General features: G+C 35.0%; 1 protein-coding gene across 1 annotated transcript in view; it reads left to right on the top strand.

Moving 5' to 3' along the window:
• LRP1B (LDL receptor related protein 1B) overlaps positions 1-19,827 on the top strand; it is a 1,901,444-nt gene that overhangs the window by 1,059,788 nt on the left and 821,829 nt on the right. Inside the window, exon 11 of the mRNA XM_047772014.1 lies at positions 1,669-1,905. Within this exon, the coding sequence (XP_047627970.1) occupies positions 1,669-1,905 (237 nt within the window). The remainder of the gene's footprint in view (positions 1-1,668; positions 1,906-19,827) is intronic.

A 19,827-nucleotide genomic window follows, 5' to 3' on the forward strand; every position in this document is an offset into this window, starting at 1 on the left:
ACTACAACAACCATAAATGAATATCCAGTATGGAATAAGAATAAAATTAACTCATAGGAGAATTCACACATGCAATTAAATCACACAAAATTAAACAATCTAGTTACGGATATGGCACAGTGGGTTAAGAATCTGACTATGGAGGCTGAGGTCACAGTGAAGGTGTAGGTTTGATCCCCAGCCCAGTGTAGTGAGTTAAAGGATCTGGTGTTGCTGCACCTGTGGCTCAGGTTGCAGCTGTGGCTCAGATTCAATCCTTGGCCCAGGAACTTCCACCTATAGCAGGTGAGCCCATAAAATGGAAAAAAAATAAATAAATGTGTTGGGAAATACAAATAACATACATACCAAAACTTCTAAAAAAATACATGATAAACACCATAGCCAGAATCTTGGATGTCTCTGGGATGAAAGGGGGTGATTGGTTTGGGACATGAACTTCATTCTCATCTTCTGGACGTATGCTTAAGAACTGCACTAGGTAAATGAAGTTTGCTTTATTTTTATTCATTTTTTATATAATGATTTTTATTTTTTCCATTATAGATGGTTTACAATTTTATTACTATGTATATATTTAATATTTATTAACACTAATTTTAAAAGAAAACAAGATAGACATTTATAAGATGATATAGTTTGTATTTAGAGTATTGAGTTTAAGGGGATCTCTCTTTTTTTTTCTTTGTACTGTTACAATGTAATTATTTTAAGTTACTAGGACTCTTATTTATGGTATGGTTATCCAAATATAATAGTCATGTGTATTCTCAGTTTATTAATAAAACCCATTATGTTTTCCTTTCCATATGTAGTATTTTCTTCAAAATTATGAATATTAAACTTAAGTATAATATGTCTTGGCAGTAGGAGAGCCTTACACATATTTTCATATAAAAGTCTGAAGGACTTTCATTCATTCTGTAGAAAAGGATGCCTTGATTTTGGCATTTTAGCCCAGGACACAGTTTTTTATTTGGTTTTTTTTTTTGTTTTGTTTTGTTTAGTTTTTGATAAGGAATGTGTTGCACATCAGAGTTACTGACAGACAGCATCAACCTCTGACATTCTAATGAAGATGTGAAGACAAAAGTCATGCTCTAACTGGCATTTGATTTCACTTAAGAAAATAAATCACGTTTAGACAACCTGTAATATATTTAAATGAAAGTTATGGGATACTGTGTGATTCTTTTTGTTTGTATCTGACAAAAAGTCTATAGATACAGACTCTGAGTAAGGGGATGTTTTAAATATTCTGAAGTTTTTAGCATTGCCAAATGTAATGAATGCTACAGTTAGGGTCTAAAAATGTGTTAGAATGTAATGAACTAGAAAGTTAAATGTGCTGGATATTTTAAAAAATGTCTGTTTCTGCGGTTGCAACTTATCCAATGATCTGTCATGTTTTTGCTATACAGACAGCTGCAGACAAAATAATAATTAAATAAATGTAACCTATTCACAGAAGTAATTTCTGTTTTAATTAAAGTAATGTAATTAGCTGGCCTTCTTGCATTGAGATACATTTGGCATATTTTAGAGTTTAATTTTTGGTATTGAATTTAAAAAACGCTCATTGTGCCAGTTAATTAAACAGTGGCATTAGGCAGTGTAAAGAAGATTAGGCAGCACTGGTTGTTTATGTTTGTAATCTTTCTTCTGCAGGACCAAAGAATGAGCTATTCCTTTTTTATGGGAAAGGACGCCCAGGAATTGTTAGAGGAATGGACTTGAATACCAAGATAGCCGATGAATACATGATCCCCATAGAAAATCTGGTAAACCCTCGGGCTTTAGATTTTCATGCAGAAACCAATTATATCTACTTTGCTGACACTACCAGTTTCCTAATTGGCCGACAGAAGATAGATGGCACAGAGCGAGAAACCATCCTGAAAGATGGTAAGTGACAATGTGAAACATTGTTCTCAAACTACCCAGAGACAAAGCCCTTTAAAAGGATAAACCCAATATATATCAGACTAACTTTATCCAGGACCCAAGTTACTGTTGATTTTAAAATATTTGTTAACTTCGTTTTCTTCAGTAACATTATTTCTACTTGTTTTCCACATACCAGCTTTTTAAAACCTTCATGGTAAAATTGAACTTGCAATTGTCTATTACTTTTTTTTTTGTCTTTTTTGCTATTTCTTGGGCCGCTCCCGCGGCATATGGAGGTTCCCAGGCTAGGGGTCTCATCGGAGCTGTAGCCACCGGCCTACGCCAGAGCCACAGCAACGCAGGATCCGAGCTGCGTCTGCAACCCACACCACAGCTCACCGCAATGCCGGATCATCAACCCACTGAGCAAGGGCAGGGACCGAACCCGCAACCTCATGGTTCCTAGTTGGATTCGTCAACCACTGCGCCACGACGGGAACTCCAATTACATTTTAAATATTACAGAAGTTAAATTGAACTATTTATCCACCTTCATGGAAAGGTAGATTTACAATGATATATTTACAATACTATGTGGTAGAACATAAGATTTAATAGGACATCAGAGACTTTTGTAATATTTGGTCCTCATTAGACTATTCATCATGTCATTCACAGGTACATTAAAAATATCAATGTCATTGTCATCACGATTCTTGCATATTGTTTTTTACTCTGTAAGATATTACAATTGAGTTATTCTGTAAACATATATGGATATGCTTTATTATACCAGTGAATTTCATAAATTAGTTGGCTTAGAGCAACCAATCAAGTAATGAAATAATATAACTTTGGTATAAGTAGAAAACATCTTTAATTATCAAGCAAGCTAAATCTTTGGCTGCTAGTCAGCTTTAGGCATGTTATTGATGATTCTAGACCTCAGTTTCCTCATCTGTACACTTTACTTCTCAAATACTTTTTAAAAATATTTGATTTAGGGACATTAGTTGTATGATTATTATATGAAGGACACTGTGCTAGCTATCATAAAGGAAATGATGGGAAAAGGCTACTGCCTTCAAGGAGTTCATAATCTACCTTTGGAAATACTACAAGTACCCCCAATATATAAAGGCTTTGCAGCATAAGTTCAAAGTGGGCCCAAAGAAATATATGATTAATGGAGAATGTCTGTGTAATAAGAATACACAGGAAGGCAGTTAAGATTATCATATTAAGTGAAGTATGTCAAAAGGAGGAAGATATCAAATACTATATGATATCACTTATATGTGAAATCTAAAATAAGGCACAAACGAACCTATCTACAAAACAGAAACAGACTCAGACATAGATAAAAGACTTGTAGTTGCCAAGGGGAGAGGGGAGTGGGATGGACTGACTGGGAGTTTGGGGTTAGTAGATGCAAACTATTACATTTAGAATGGATAAGCAATGAGGTCCTGTTGTGTACTACAGGGAACTGTGTCCAATCTCTTGGGATAGAACATGATGGAAGATAATATAAGAAAAGGAATGTATGTATAAGTATGACTGGGTCACTTTGCTGTATAACAGAAATTGGAACAGTGTTGTAAATCAGCTATAATAAATAATGCAAAAATTTTCAAAATTAAGAAAAAAGAATACACAGGAGGAAGAGATGCCATTTTGTGGGGATTCTCAGAGAACTTTTTTAAAGGAGGTGGTACTGGGGCTAGATCTTAAAGAAAGAACGTTAAAGGGGAGGGGAGGATACCTCAGCACAAGGAATTCCATGAGAAAAGAAAAACCCCAAACCCTCAAAAAGGCAATGCTCCAGAAAGAAGATGAAGTGGAACATTAAATGGGTCACCACTGGAGGTTTAGTTTACAGGTAATCATGACAGAGGGGCTATGGATCTTGAAATGAGGTGAAATCAAAGGACTTAGATGTGAGGTAAAGGGCTTAGATTAAATCCTGGCAGGGTAAGAGGGAATGCTTTTGAGCAAAAGAATAAAGTGAAGTAAAGAGATCTTTTAGGAGAATTCATTGTGGTGGTAGAATACAGAGTAAATCAGAGAGAGGGAGAAAAGAAAAGCAAAGCAGAGAGATGGACTAAAATTATAGATAGCATGAGTGGTAATGAATGGTTAACCCCTCCTGTCTCTTAGAGGGATTGACCACAGCATAAGAAAATTATTTATTCAATTCAGTTTCAGTTTAAATCAAACTTTAATGATAAAAAGTACACCTTCCATGAGTGACAAATGAAGTGCTAAAATGAAAAATATCCCTGTTTTTGTCTTTCTGTAGTTCACTGATTAAGATGGTATACATTCACCATGACTTAATAACCAAAAGAGTATCTAATTAGAGTTAAGAATGTTACTTTAAATTGAATGTGGCAGAGGCTGTCTGACTACTTTTCTTTGTAATATGAGATTAGATGATAAAAGCTTGACAATTTTAGAAGGACAGTGAACTTGCATATTCTAAGTAAATGCATTTGGATTGCTCTAATTTTGACCTAGACACTTTCAAGAGGTACTGAAATGTTAACATATAGGGTTCTTGATTTCTTTTCAAAATGTGTCAGTTCCTGTTCTGTGACCGAATGTTCCGGCTAATAATCCTAACTTTGATAACAATATCTTGTCAGTGACATTGGGGTTTTTGCATTCTACCACAGCAACAGAGATCAACTCTAAAAATCGCTTGACTGCCTGGCACATCTGTACAGTGTTGTTTTGATAGTGTGGAGGTTACGAAAACAGTCTGTAGATTTTCACACCTGAAATATATTTAACATTTTGATAATCCTATATAAGGGACAGCTTACTGTCTTTTTATTAGTTATCTTTTTCTTACAAGTAAGGAGAATACTAATAGGCATTATGCTACAAGACTAACTTGTCAAAACAGAACTTATATTTGGCAAATGACAACTTATGATTCTTGGGATAGGAAAAAAACAAGTTCTGTGTGTATATATTCATTTAACTAGAGTGTCTACCATCACCTGAAGACCAAGAGGTAATGCTTGTTTTGACAAATGATTTTGTAAGCTTAGTAGAAAGTCTAAGTCTTAAATAAATTTGTGCAGTGTGAAGGACAAGGCTTAAAGATTTTGCTGTTTTTACACAAACATAAGCATAAGTATCTGGGGCATACTCTGTGTAAGCTCAGATCCTTTCTACACAGAAAAAAAAAAAAACAGCATTTCAAAGAAAGACTCATCTCTATTCATTTTTTGTTTTTTGTCTTAAAGTTTTATTGAACACCTCTTAAAGAGCTAAACAAGTATATAGTTAAATAAATGAGAAAGGAAAATTATCTATTTGAAGTACTCAGGTATATCTCAATAATTACTTTCAAGTTCCTGTGAAATGAAGACATCTGTGATTTAATAAAGGTAGACTTCTGTAAGGACAAAACATTTGCCAGTCTTTATTTTTTAACTCTTTAGAATTTTTGCCAAAATTTTGGTAAAATTTATACTCTTGATTCCTTTTAGTTAATTAACTTGAATGCCTTCTCTGAGCAAGGTGGTGCTCTAGGGAGGAAAGCCACAGTATACAGGATGAAGCCTCATATTTAGTTTATATCCATATGGTGGAAGAGAAATAATAAACACATAAATAAATAAGATAATGATAAGTCCTCTAAAAAAAAAAGTAGGATACTGTGGTAGAAATAAAAGAAGGTAACAGCAGGAAGCAAAATAGACCAACTGGACATATATTTTAAATTGATCATTCTATTACTGAATTAGGCCTTAGGGATCTCCTTTGGAGACCTAGCCCAGCCAAGATCCCTGCCTCAGAGGGGAAGGTTCTTTTCTCATTTGGGTTCATGAAACAAAAAAAAAAAAAAAAAAAAAAGAAACCCAAGCCGAGATTGAAGTAGAACAAACTTTTTTCAATGGCCAGAGAATAGAGAAGTAGGAACTTAGTTCACAAACTTCTTGCCCAGGGGATTACTAAGACAAGATTTTAAGGGTCAGGCTAATAAGGGGGAAACATACAGCAGTGGTTTTCTGGGAATAGGTGGGATCTTCCTTGAACTGGGTGCCATCTTTTTTCTGCCCTATTTCTATTTTCTGCCTTTGGCATCTGTGTTGGAAGCAGGTTGAACCATCATGGGCAAACAGGCAGAGAGCCGACTATTACAATGAAATGGTAATAAAACACAGGGCAACTTTTGTCCCACATTTGAAGCTGAACCAGTTTGCATCAGTTTTTTCTTGTAATTAGACTCTTGGTTAGACTCTTGTTCTATGCTGTGAACACAGATAGAGAGTAGTATGGTTAGTTGTGGTTTTCTGCAAATTTACCTGGAGGGAATGGCAGGGGTACGGATCTGAGGGAACAGCTTTGGTAACAATTCTTGCCAGATATGATTGCTGCTCTAAGACAACAAGATAGAGGCTATTTTAAAGACTGTATTCATGTTTATCTTCTTAGAAGTTTTGCCCAAAATTCATTTTTCATGATAGAATTAATTATAATTCCAAGCAGAAAGGAAAAATATAAAAATGATAACTTAGTGTTCAATTTATTAAATGTGTGTATGTATTCTATTCATGTAGAAGTTGTTTTTAAGCTGTACAAATGAATTCTACTGGGATACATATATTCAAGTAGAAGACATGTTAAAATCCTTCATATTGTTTCATATATTTAAAATATTTAAAAAAACATCCAAGGCATTATTCCCGGATATGAAAGTTATTAATGCCTGCAGCTGCAAAAGAAAAAAAAAACCCTGTAATTTCAATAGATCCCATAATTAAACTGTAGACTTGAGTTCATTCAATTTGTGGTAATTTGTTATACTAGCCACAGGAACTAATGCAAAGCCTTGCTTTTAACCACTTTGCTGAACTGACCTTATATACTTCTTAAGCTGTGTTCTCCTTTGCTAGACCTAGAGTAAGTACATTTCCACACTTGAGAGTCATCCCTTAACTAAAGATACTTACAGGATCCATTAAGTCAGAGAACAATCTATAACTTTGGGCAGCATGTAAGTTAGGCTCTCTCTTGTTTTGTGTGTGTGTCTATTTTTTAGGGCTGCAGGTCATACTGAAGTTCCCAGGCTAGGGGTTAAATTAAAGCTATAGATACTGGCCTATACCACAGCCACAGCAATGCCAGATTCTTAACCCACTGAGAAGGGCCAAGGATAGTACCCCACTCCCCACGGATATAGTTAGATTTGTTACCCCTGAGCCACAGCAGATACTCCAGGCTCATTTTTTTTTGTTTTTTGTTTTTTTGTTTGATATGAAGAGAAGTATAGCCAGGAGGAAGGGGAGGCAATCTCTCTGTCAAACACATTCTCCAAATGACATGTTTAAAGATAATCTATTGACATACTTTCAAAATGCAAAGGGTAGTGCTATATGTGATTGCTTGTCCAGCATCTGAAGGGTCAAACCCTGTTCTTTAGCTCAGTTCCATCCCTAGAATATCCAGACTGTCATCAAAGACTGTAGAATACAACAGTCCCTCCAATTTTATGTTATAGTGTATGGTATTATGACTGGGCCATGAATTATGATTTGATAATTCAACATTATAATACTTATCATCACTAGAATCATATACACAAACCCATACCACCCACCTAAGACCCACCTCAGAAATGCAGGAATAGTTCCAGGCCTCTATTCTAACTAGGGCTAGGGTATCCACTCACAGCAGTTTATAGGATGTGGTGGTTTCCTAAATGCCATCTGCCTAAAGATTTTATCATTCTCACATCATTTTCTGCACCTAGAGATCACCATTTGTTCCTATATTTCAAGGAATCTCACCATTATATAATTCTGTAGGAATTTCTAGTATCTTATAAAGATGGTGAATTACAGTTGATGAAGCAAACATGTTGAGATATCATTAATGAATTATGTTAGAAAGTTCCTATGAACCTTAAATAGTCATTATGCCTTGCAAAACACTGTTCAATTAAGACTAGGCCTGTCCTCTCTGCTATTAGATTGTAGGTGAATATCAATCTCATTTTTTTGACTTCAATCCTGACTTTTTCATAAAGAAAAGCTCTAAAGATGCTGAGAGATATAGACTCTGACCAACCATTAAAGGAAATAATGAATACATTTGTCAGTCATGAGACATTTCCTAATTAAAACTGTTAAGAAGAGATTTGCAATCATTTGCAACTCTTGAGAACTTAATGGATATTGTTGTTCTGCTGAGTAGCAAGGTTATAGCCTGTTTGCACATTCTGACTCTTGTTGACTTATCCTAATGTTTTCCCAGAATTTGCTAAACATTTGAGTCCTGAAAACTTTGGTTTAATTTCATGTGTAGTGTGTATATTTATCATAATTATTGATGTTTCTCATGAAGTATATGACATATTTGAAAAAAAAACTTTAAGCCATTGTAAGTCTTTTTGTCCTAAAAATTGACATATGAAAAGTTTGAAATCTAGATTCTAAAATATATTGTCATAATAAATGAACGTGGCCATGTGTCTAATGGGTTATAGTAAACAATGAAGAAAGTACATCTTTCTCCTTATTTGTTTCCACCCAATATAGGCATATATACACTATATACACATGCATAAGCAAAGATAAACACAGTATACCTCACAAACACATACACACACATGTGCCACATGCACGTGCATGTACACACACGAGCTCAGAACAGCCCTAGAAACTATGATAAAGGAGTCTATTATCTTGTAAATGTTTAATTGCTGGTAAGTTCAAAAGATAGTATGTGAAAATTCTAGGTAATCTTTAAAGAACCATTGGAGTATTATTATAAGTATAATTATTGCATTAACAAATACTTTGATCAGTAGAATTTTTTGCTCACTTCCTACCTCATAGCAAAACTCTATGAAATACTAAGCATTTCTGCTAACAGCTAGGCAACAGGCAGACTTCTCAGTCCTGTTAAGTCAGAAGCACAGCCCTAATTTGGTAACTAAAATGTCCACTCCACTATATATGTGCATACATCACAATTCTAAATTGAGTGTATCAGATCTTCCCTGCTTTCCACTTGTGTTATCTCATGGCTGGGAGCCTGGGTAAAGGAAAGCAGGGTGTATTTGTTTCATTCTCTTTCTCTGCCAAGCATTAATTTCCTTGCCACCCTTCCCAGCTTGCTTGTCAGTTTCTTTCTTTCTTTTGTTTATTTTTATTTTTTTAATTTACTTAGTTAATTAAATTACTCAAATGAATTTATCACATCTGTAGTTGTATAATGATCATAACAATCTGATTTCACAGGATTTCCATCCCACAGCCCAGGCACATCCCCCCACCCCCCAAACTGTCTCCTCCGGAGACCATAAGTTTTTCAATGTCTGTGAGTTAGCATCTGTTCTGCAAAGAAGTTCCGTCTGTCCTCTTTTCAGATTCCACATGTCAGTGAAAGCACTGGATGTTGGTGTCTCATTGTACAGCTGACTTCACTCAGCATGATAGTTTCTAGGTCCATCCATGTTGCTACAAATGCTGGTATTTCATTCTTTTTGATGGCTGAGTAATATTCCATTGTGTATATGTACAACATCTTCTGGATCCACTCCTCTGTCAATGGACATTTAGGTTGTTTCCATGTCTTGGCTATTGAAACTAGTGCTGCAATAAACATCGGAGTACATGTGTCTTTGCGAGTCATGGTTTTCTCTGGATAGATGCCCAGGAGTGGGATTGCTGGATCAAATGGTAGTTCTATGTTTAGTTTTCTGAGGAATCTCCATACTGCTTTCCACAGTGGTTGCACCAATTGACAATCCCACCAACAGTGTACTAGTGTTCCTTTTTCTCCACACCCTCTCTAGCACTTATTGTTTGTAAACGTTTGGATGATGGCCATTCTGGCTGGTGTAAGGTGGTCCCTCAGAGTGGTTTTGATTTGCATTTCTCCAATAATGGGTGATGTTGAACATCTTTTCATGTGTTTCTCGGCCATCTATATGTCTTCTTTGGGGAATTGTCTGTTTAGATCTTCTGCCCATTTTTGGATGGGGTGGTTTGTTTTTTTGGTATGGAGCTTCAGAAGGTGTTTATAAATTTTGGAGATTAATCCCTTGTCAGTCGATTCACTTCAAAGATTTTCTCCCATTCTGTGTGTTGTCTTTTCGTGTTGTTTAGGGTTTCCTTTGCTGTGCAAAAATTTTGAAGTTTGAGTAGGTCCCATTTGTTTATTTTTCTCTTTTTATTGTCAATACTCTTAAGAGGTGGATCTGAGAAGATGTTGCTGTCGTTTATGTCAGAGAGGGTTTGGCCTATGTTTTCCTCTAGGAGTTTTATAGTGTCTGGTCTTATATCTATCTAGGTCTTTAATCCATTTGGAGTTTATTTTTGTGTATGGTGTTAGAGAGTGTTCTAATTTCATTCTTTTCCATGTGGCTGTCCAGTTTTCCCAGCACCACTTATTGAACAAGCTATCCTTTCTCCATTGTATATTCTTGCCTCCTTTGTCATAGATGAGTTGGCTGTAGGTGCGTGGGTTGAATTCTGGGCTTTCTATCCTGTTCCACTGATCTATAATTCTGTCTTTGTGCCAGTACCATCCAGTTTTGATGACTGTTGCTTTGTAGTATAGTCTGAAGTCCATGAGCCTGATTTCTCCAGCTCCATTTTTCTTTTTCAGACTGTCTTTCCCTATTCTGGGTCTTTTGTACTTCCAAACAAATTTTAAAATATTTTGTTCGAGTTCTGTGAAAAATGTCAATGCTTGTCAGTTTCTAGTGCCTCCTCACCTCTCAGCATTGATAGGAAAAGGTGAGAGGAGTGAGATTGGTTAAGTGATAGCAGGAGTCCTATGTGAGCTCGGTGCATAATAAATTGACCTCTCTCTGAGCCTGACAGATCTTAAAATGACTCTCTTGAGGGCTGTGTATGTGTGTGTGTGTGTGTGTGCAAGCTATTTGGAAACTCTCTGCTAGATCCCTCTAATTCATTTCCCTTAGCCAAGGTTCATGAAACTCTATGCTTGTGACTTTGCATCCCAGAGTAATCAAGATATGTCCATATTCTTATTGTTTGAGTCCCTGTAACCAGCTAGATAGCAAGCATCCCTATACCAGCTTACTCTCCCCTATGGTCCATATTTGGTCCACAAAATTATGTGTAAACTTTTTGCCCCAAAAACCTCTGGGAGTGCAAATACTACCAATAAGTATTCTACAGCCAGAGTCCACTTTAGCTTTTTCAAGTGTCAGACTTTCTCAGGTATGAGTCTTGTGCATTTGGGAAAACTGTAATTCAGAGAGCTCTTTGAGGTTGCATGGGAGTTGCATCACTAGAGTTGAGATAAACAGTAAACTTATTTTCTCTCTTTTCTACCACTTTGGGAGATTGAAAATTAGGGATCAGAGACTAGCAGAAAAGTAGCCTCACTCTCCAAAGAAATCTCCTGAAACCCTCCCTCCTTTAAATCATTATTATTATTTTAATTTTTAAGGCCACACCCAGGGCATAGGGAAGTTCCCAGGCAAGGGGTTGAATCAGAGCCATGGCTTCTGGCCTGTGCCACAGCCACAGCAATGCCAGATCTGAGTTGTGTTTGTGACCTACACCATAGCTCATGGCAATGTCAGATCCTTAACCCACTGATGGAGGCAAGGGATGGGGTCTGCATCCTCATGGATACCTCTCTGGTTCATTACCACTGAGAAACAATGAATGGAAACTCCCCTCCTTTACATGATATTCCCTTTATACCACTGATCTTATTGAGATGTCAAATAGATGTGGAAACAATTGTGATCTAGTTGATTGTGAAATATGAGTGCTTTTATTTTCCTCGCACTTTTTTTTTCATCATTTTGGTTTCTAATCAAAGCTTTAGTTTTAAATCCTATTGCAAATGTCACAGTGAGTTATATTGCTCCTGATTCTGCAAGAGTAATCAACCAAATTTCAGGATGTTCTAATAGTCAATAGACAGTGGTCCAAAAGACACCTAGAAAGGAGATATAAGGAAAACAATGTTAAGAATATTTTGAAAATTGGATTCTACACATAAAATGCAACATATAGTATTTTCACTGACCTTTATACTGCTATGTTATTATCTGATTTTAATATGACCTATATTTTTAATCTGTTTTATACTTTAAAATACTGATTTTGCAAGACTTAGAGTTGAATCTTTATAAGTTAAGATGTGTAAACAACAATAACCTTAAAGCACACACAAAAAGCTCTCAAGAGGCTCATGACAGTGCCATCACTAGACATGAAGTGAAAGGGCATCTTTCATTCCTTTATCCTTTCTTCCAGTTGTAACAACTCAGATGTCATCATTACCTATCATTTATATTTGTAATCATTAGGAAAACCAGACATGGCATATTTTCTAAAATTTTGTATTTCTAATCAGCAAATTGTATAATGAGACAATTTTATACAAATTCTTCAGGATCACAAAATATATAAAAGTTATATACAAAAATGAAAATTATTTCTGGGAGTTCCCAACGTGGCTCAGTGGTAATGAAACTGATTAACATGCATGAGGATTCAGGTTCGATCCCTGGCTTCGTGTAGTTGTTTAAGGATCCAGCATTTCCATGAGCTGTGGTATAGGTCACAGATGCAGGTTGGACCCCACGTTGCTGTGGTTGTGTTGTAGGCTAGCAACTGTGGCTCCAATTCAACCCCTAGTCTGGGAATTTCCATATGCCACAGGTAAGGCCCTAAAAAGACAGTAAATAAATAATTTCCAGTCCCAGACTGGTACTAGCTCTCAAGATGGTGAAAAGATTGCTTATTCTCTATGCATTGCAAATCATAGAACAGTTCCTATACTTCACTCTCCATTACTTATATTATTTTATCTTCTGCCCCAAAGAAAAGTGTGTTACTTTTAGATACCACAGTCATGATTCATGAATTAGATAAGTTGGGTGATGGGGAGCACAGCTCTAGCTGAGGGAACCCACAGCACCAAACCAGGAACATATATATATTCCATACCTGCTCCATCAGACTTATGACAACCTTTGCCAGATATATTTAACTACATTGAAATACAAAAGTCTTAAATACCAATCAGATTTATTATCTGAGATCATGTAGACAGAAATCTTTAAGTAATTTATCTTTTTATTTCTTCTTTTTCCTTTATTTCTTGTAATTCCAAATGTCTGAATTAACTGATACTTGTTTGTTGTTCTATCTAAAAATGGCTGCAAATTTTACTCTAAATATCTGCATTTTTTGTATGATAAGCTGTACCTGCATTTATAGTTGTAGTTTTTTGGGCGGTGTTTTTTTGTCTTTATTTGTCTTTTTAGAGTCGCACCTGTGGCATATGGAGGTTCCCAGGCTAAGGGTCTAATCAGAGCTATAGCCACCAGCCTATGCCACAGCCACAGTCACTCCAGATCCGAGCCACGTCTGCAATCTACACCACAGCTCACAGCAATGCCGGATCCTTAACCCACTGAGCGGGAGGCCAGGGATCGAACCTGCAACCTCATGGTTCCTAGTCGGATTCGTTTCCACTGTGCCACGATGGGAACTCCCTATAATTGTATTTTTAAAAATCAATGCATAATTCACAAATGGCCAAATTCACCTTTATTAAGTGAACAATTGAATGTATCTAGTCAAGTAACCACCGCCATAGTCAAGTTGGAATATTCTGGTCACCCTAGAAAGTTCCCTTTGTTTCTAACAACCACTGATCTGATTTCTATTCTGATCTAATTTATGTTTCTATAGTTGTACTTTTTTTGGAAATGTCTGAAAAATTTAACCATATAATAGATAGCCTTTGAGTTTGGTTTGTTTTACTTAGATAATGTTTTTGAGATTTTTCCTTATTGTTGAGTGTATCAGATCAGACATTTATTCTTTTTTTTATGTTGGGTTGTGTTATACTGTATGGATGTACCACAGAACTTTTATTTTTTTTAACCAGTTGATATTCAGCTGAGTTTTTTCAAGTTTGGTCAATCTTGAGGAAATATGTTATAAATATTTATATATAGAAAATTATGTGGACACGTGTTGTCATTTTCGAAAGTTGATTGCCTGCTAATATGGTAAATATATACATACATTTATAAGAAACTGTCAAACTCTTCAGTCTGTTCAGAATGTCTTGCTTTTCCAACATCAAGGTATGAGAATTCTAGTTTTCTGCCTTTTCTCCAGCACATAATATCATTGGTCTTAATTCATTTAAGCCATTCTGCTAGGTGTATGTGGATAACTCATTGTTTGAATTTGAAGATCTCCACATCAAGGTCATCTTAAGGTCTGATTCCATTTGCAATTTTACCTCTTTGGTTGACCAGTTTACTCAATGAGCTGTTTATCCTTTCTTGCTCTCTGTATACCTCAAAATTATTTACTGAATTACAAATGGTGTATGTTGGAAAACCTTGGATATTTAAAGAAGTAAAATGTATACCAGAGACATAATACATGTCTTCTGTCAGTGTATTAGTGTGAAGAGTTTGGTTAATCTATTCATTAATTAAGCTGGGTTTGGAGTTTATTCTTACTATAGTTCCCTTTGGTGAAATAAACTTTTAACTTCTTCCAGTGATGAGCTGATACTCCCTTGTGCTTAGTGTGGATCTTGGAGTATGCCTTCTCATTCTTCAGTTTTCAATAATCCTTGCATGGCTGCCTCACTGAGGGGATTCGCTCCACAATCTCTCTTCCCTTAATGGCAGACTGTCGTGATCTGTTAATAAGTGAGAAGAAGCTCATGGTGGGTTGGAGAAAGATTCTCCACTCTTTATCTGGTCTTTGGTCTTAAATTCTGTGGTTCTGGGATTTAGAGATGGGTTTTGCATGCATCTTCTCCTTTGTCAGCCAGTATCTGCCATGTATCTATGGAAGGTCTTGGGCAGGAGGTAATGTTTTGCTCAATGCCCCAGAATAGCAAATATCTGTTTTTTTTATATCAATCCAGAATTCTGGGTCAACTAGCTTTATTGTAACCCCTCTAGAGCAAATAGATTTGTTTCTACTCTTCCCTCAGTATCACTGTACCTTTGTTTTGAACAGTTAACAGTAAAGCTTTTTGCCTTTCTCCAAGCATTAGACTAGTGTAGCTTGTTGTGAATAGCAAACTTGTTGTTGGACCAGGAGTGGCTCTAATCCTTCTCTCAGAGTCAGATGGCTTTAACTTTTACCCTCCCTCAAAGACAGCTTATCTCTGCAGCTTACCTTACCTTTGGTGAAGGGAAAGTTTCCTGCCCTTTTTCTAGTGGCAGATGATGATGTTGCCAGTGGATTCATTGTCTTGCCTCTGGGAGTAGTAAGGTGCCTTCCACTCCTTCAATGGTTTAAGGGATTTCCTTTGTATGAGAAAAAATTCTAGGGGGTAGTTTGGGTTTCATGTCCATGAGACACACAAGGGTCTCTCTCAGTTCTCTTGCTATGTCATCAAAATTTCTCTTGTGAAATTAGTGAAAAAAATCCTTTGTGTCAGAGTTTCTCCAGTATTCTAAGCTCTCACATTAAATTACATTTGGTTTTTAAAATTCTGTACCTTTTTAGATTTTTTAAAAGAAGCAGTTGCCTCTTCCTCCTATGCTCTGGCTAAAGGTACAACAATTTATGTGTTATGTTTTTGCTAGAAGAGGGCTGTTACTCTGGATTTTTTTCCATCTTGTTGTCTTGGGATCCTAGATTTTATCTGGACTCAACAAAAGTGGTGATATTGTAGATTATTAATCTTTCTCTTATTTTTATGTGTTTTAATATTCTTTTGTGTTTTTTTGCATCTAAAGTGAAGCCTAAATCTGCATGTCTATAATTCATTGATATAAATGGGAATTTTAAGAACAAGATTGAAATATTTTTAAAACTTTTCTTTCTTAACCTTAGCATTAGAATAAAATTTTAAAACTGAGTTCTACTTATGAACACATGTGAATTGCTTGTGATGCTTTTAAATATCCATTGTTTACAAATAAAGAAATTTCACTCAATCCAAAAAGATTTAAGTGTTTTATACTTTCAATAATCTCATTTCATATTACATTTTACCTAAAAAATGAAATTAGTAATGGGATTTTTCACTTTGCCAAAAGAAAAAGTGGTTAATGCATTGAAAATCAGAAAGAAATCTATTATTATTAAAGAGATGATACAGGAGGATATGATTAAAGTTATAGATAGATAGATAGATAGATAGATAGATAGATAGATAGATATACACATATACATAGGTATGTGTGTTATATATGAACCTATGTACGTCCTGGTACCACCTACCAAAAAACTGTAATAGATACACAAAAATAAAGAGAAAGAAATCAAAACATAACACTAAAGATGACTATCAAATTACAGGAAAAAGAGCAGGAGAAAAAGAAAGGAACAAAGAAAAACTGCAAAACAACTAGAAAACAATTTTTAAAGTGACAATAACTACGTACCTATCAATAATTACCTTAAATGTAAATGAACTAAATGCCCCAATCACAAGACATTGAATAGGTGAACAGATACAAAAACAAGATCCATAGATATGATTCCTACAGGAAACACTTCAGATATAGAAACATATAATAGACTGAAAGTGAGGGGTTGGAAGAAACTACACATACAAATATATACAAAAAGAAAGCTGGAATATATATGTGTGTGTATATATATGTGTGTGTATATATATGTCAGAAAAATGACATTTAAACAGACTGTAATAAGAAACTAAAAAAGACATGACATAATGATAAAATGATCAATCAAACAAGAAGATATGACAATTACAAATATATATGCAAACAACACAGGATCACCTAAATACATAAAATGAATAATAAGTATAGAGGGAGATATTGACAGTAATATAATAATAGGGACTTTAACACTTCACTTAGTTCAGTGAATTTATCATCCTTGCAGAAAATCAGTAAAGAAACACTGGCCTTAATGACACATTAGACCAATAAAGTTAATTAATACAGAACATTCTATTCAGAAACAGCAGAATATACATTCCTTTCAAGTGCACATGGAACATTCTCCAAGATAGATCACATGATAGGTCATAAAACAAGTCTCAATGAATTGAAGAAGATTGAAATCATATCACACTTATTTTACAACCACAAAGATAAGATATAGGGCTAGAAATCAACAGCAAGGAAAAAAAAACTACAAAAAAACCCAAGCAAGTAGATTTTAAATAATATGTTACTAAATAACCAATGGGTCATTGAAGAAATCAAAGAGGAGATAAAATACTACCTGAAGACAAATGAAAATGGAAACACAATGATTCAAATCCAGTGGAAGCAATTCTAAGAGGGAAGTTTATAGCAATACAAGTAGGTAGTTTCCTACCTCAGGAAACAAGAAAAATCTCAAATGAAAAATTTTAATCTAACATCTAAATGTAGTGAAAAAAAAAGGCAAAAAAACAAAACAAATAAATGAAACCCAAAGTTAGTGGAAAGGAGAAATAATAAAGATCAGAATGGAAATCAAGAAAATGGTAGAAAAAAATCAATGAAATTAAGAGCTGACTCTTTGAAAAGAGAAATAAAATTAATAAACATTTAGCCAGACTTGGTCAAAAAAAAAGACTCAAACAAATAAAATTGGAAATGAAAGAAGAGAAGTTACTGGCACCATGTTAATACAAAGGATAATAAAGAATTTTATGAACAATTATACACCAATAAACTGAAAAACCTGAGAAAATGGATCAATTCTTAAAATATACAATCTTCTAAGTCTAAATACAGAAGAACCAGAAAATCTGAGCAGATTAATCACTAGTAATGAAATTGAATCAGTAATCAAAAACTCCCTGAGTTCCTGTTGTAGCTCAGTGAGTTAGCATCTAAACTAGTATCCGTGAGGATATAGGTTTGATACCTGGCCTTGCTCAGTGGGTTAAGGATTCAACATTGCTGTGAGCTGCAGCATAGTTTGCAGATGTGGCTCAAATAGGTGTGGCTGTGGCTGTGGCTGTGGCTTGCAGCTTCATCTCCTATTTGATCCCTAGCCTGGGAACTCCCATATACCACAACTGCAGCAATGAGAAAACAAAAACAAAAACCTCCCAATAAAAATTCCAGGACTAGATTGTTTTACAGGTGAATGTTGCCAAACATTTAAAGAAGAGTTGACATTTGTGCTTCTCGAATTATTCTGAAAAATTAAAAAGGAACTTTTCCTAGCTCATTCTGTCTTTCTATGAGGCTAGCATCATCTTTATACCAAAACTGGAAAAAGAACCCACAAAACAGAAAATTATGGACTAGTATCACTGATGAATAAAGACTCAAAAATCTCAGTCAAGTATTAGCAAACCACGTAGAACAGTACATTTAAAGATCATAAACTCTGATCAAGTGAGATTTGTCCCAGGGTTGTAAGGATGGTTCAATATCTGCAAATCAGTCAATGTGATGTACTCCATTAACACAGAATAAAGAATAAAAACCATGATCATATCATTAGATGCAATAAAAACTTGCAAAATTCAGTATCCTTTTATGATGAAAACTTTCAGTGAAGTGGATACAGAAGAAACACACCTCAACAAAAGGCCATATATGACAATAACACAGCTAACATCATACTAAGTGTTGAAAAACTTAAAACATTTCCTCCACGATCAAGAACAAATAAGGATTCCCACTCTTGTAAGTTTTATTCAACACAATACTGAAAGTTCTAGCCACAGCAATCAGACAAGAAAGAGAAATAAAAGGAATCTGAATCAGAAATAAAGAAGTAAAACTGTCACTGTTTGCAAATTACACAATACTATGTATAGAAAATCCAAAAGATGCCTCCTAAAAGTGATTACATGAATTTAGTAAATTTGCAGGTTAGAAAAATCAATGTACAAAAATTTGTTGCATTTTTATACACCAAAAACAATCAAGAAGAAAAATTAAGAAAATAATGCCATTTATAATTGTATCAAAAAGAATAAAATGCCTAAGAATAAATAAAATTAAGGAAGTAAAGTATCTCTACTGTGAAACCTATGATATTGATAGAAGAAATTGGAAATAATGCAAACAAATCAAATTATATCCCTTGTTCATGGATTAGAAGACAATTTTATTAAAATGTTCCCATGCAATCTACATATTCAGTGCAATCCCTACCAAAATACCATTGATATTTTTCATAAGATTAGAGCAAATTATTCTAAAATTTGTATGGAACCACAAGAGCCCCCAGTTAGCCAAAGTAATTTTGAGAAAGAAGATCTAATTAAAAATATTTTGCAGAGCAAAGGAAATCATCAACAAAATGAAAAGGCATCCCAATGAGTGGGAGAATATATTTGCCAACAATATAATTGATAAGGTGTTTATATCCAAATTTCACAAGGAATTCATACAACTCAACATCAAAAAAAATACTATTAAAAAATTAGGGGGTTCCTACTGTGGCTCAGCAATTTAAAAACTCAACTAGTATTCATGAGAACGTGTGTTTGATCCCTGGCTTGCTCAGTGTGTTAAGGATCTGGTGTTGCATGAGCTGTTGTGTAGGTAGCAGATGTGGTTTGGATCTCATGTTGCTGCAGCTATGGCATAGGTCGGCAGTTGCATTTGATTTGACCCTTAGCCTGGCAACTTCCATATGTTGCAGGTGCAGCCCTAAAATGAAAAAAAGAAAAAAAAAAAAGAAAAAGAGAAAAGGAAGAAAGAAATTGGTGAAGACCTCAATAGACATACTTCCAAAAGAGACAAATGGCTCACAGATGTATGAAAAGATGCTCACTAATCATCAGGTTTTTTTAAATCAAATCAAACCCACAAGATACCATTATACATATATCAGAATATCTGCTATCAAAAAGGCAGCAAATAAGTGTTCGCAAGGATGTGGAGAAAAGGGAATCTTCATACACTATAGAGTGAAATGTAAATTGTTGCAGTCAGTATGAAACACAGTATGGAGCTTCCCCCAAAATATTAAAAATAGAACTATTCTTGATCCAACGATTCCA

Source organism: Phacochoerus africanus, chromosome 3 (genome assembly GCF_016906955.1).
Source record: "Phacochoerus africanus isolate WHEZ1 chromosome 3, ROS_Pafr_v1, whole genome shotgun sequence".
Taxonomy (NCBI): Eukaryota; Metazoa; Chordata; class Mammalia; order Artiodactyla; family Suidae; genus Phacochoerus; species Phacochoerus africanus.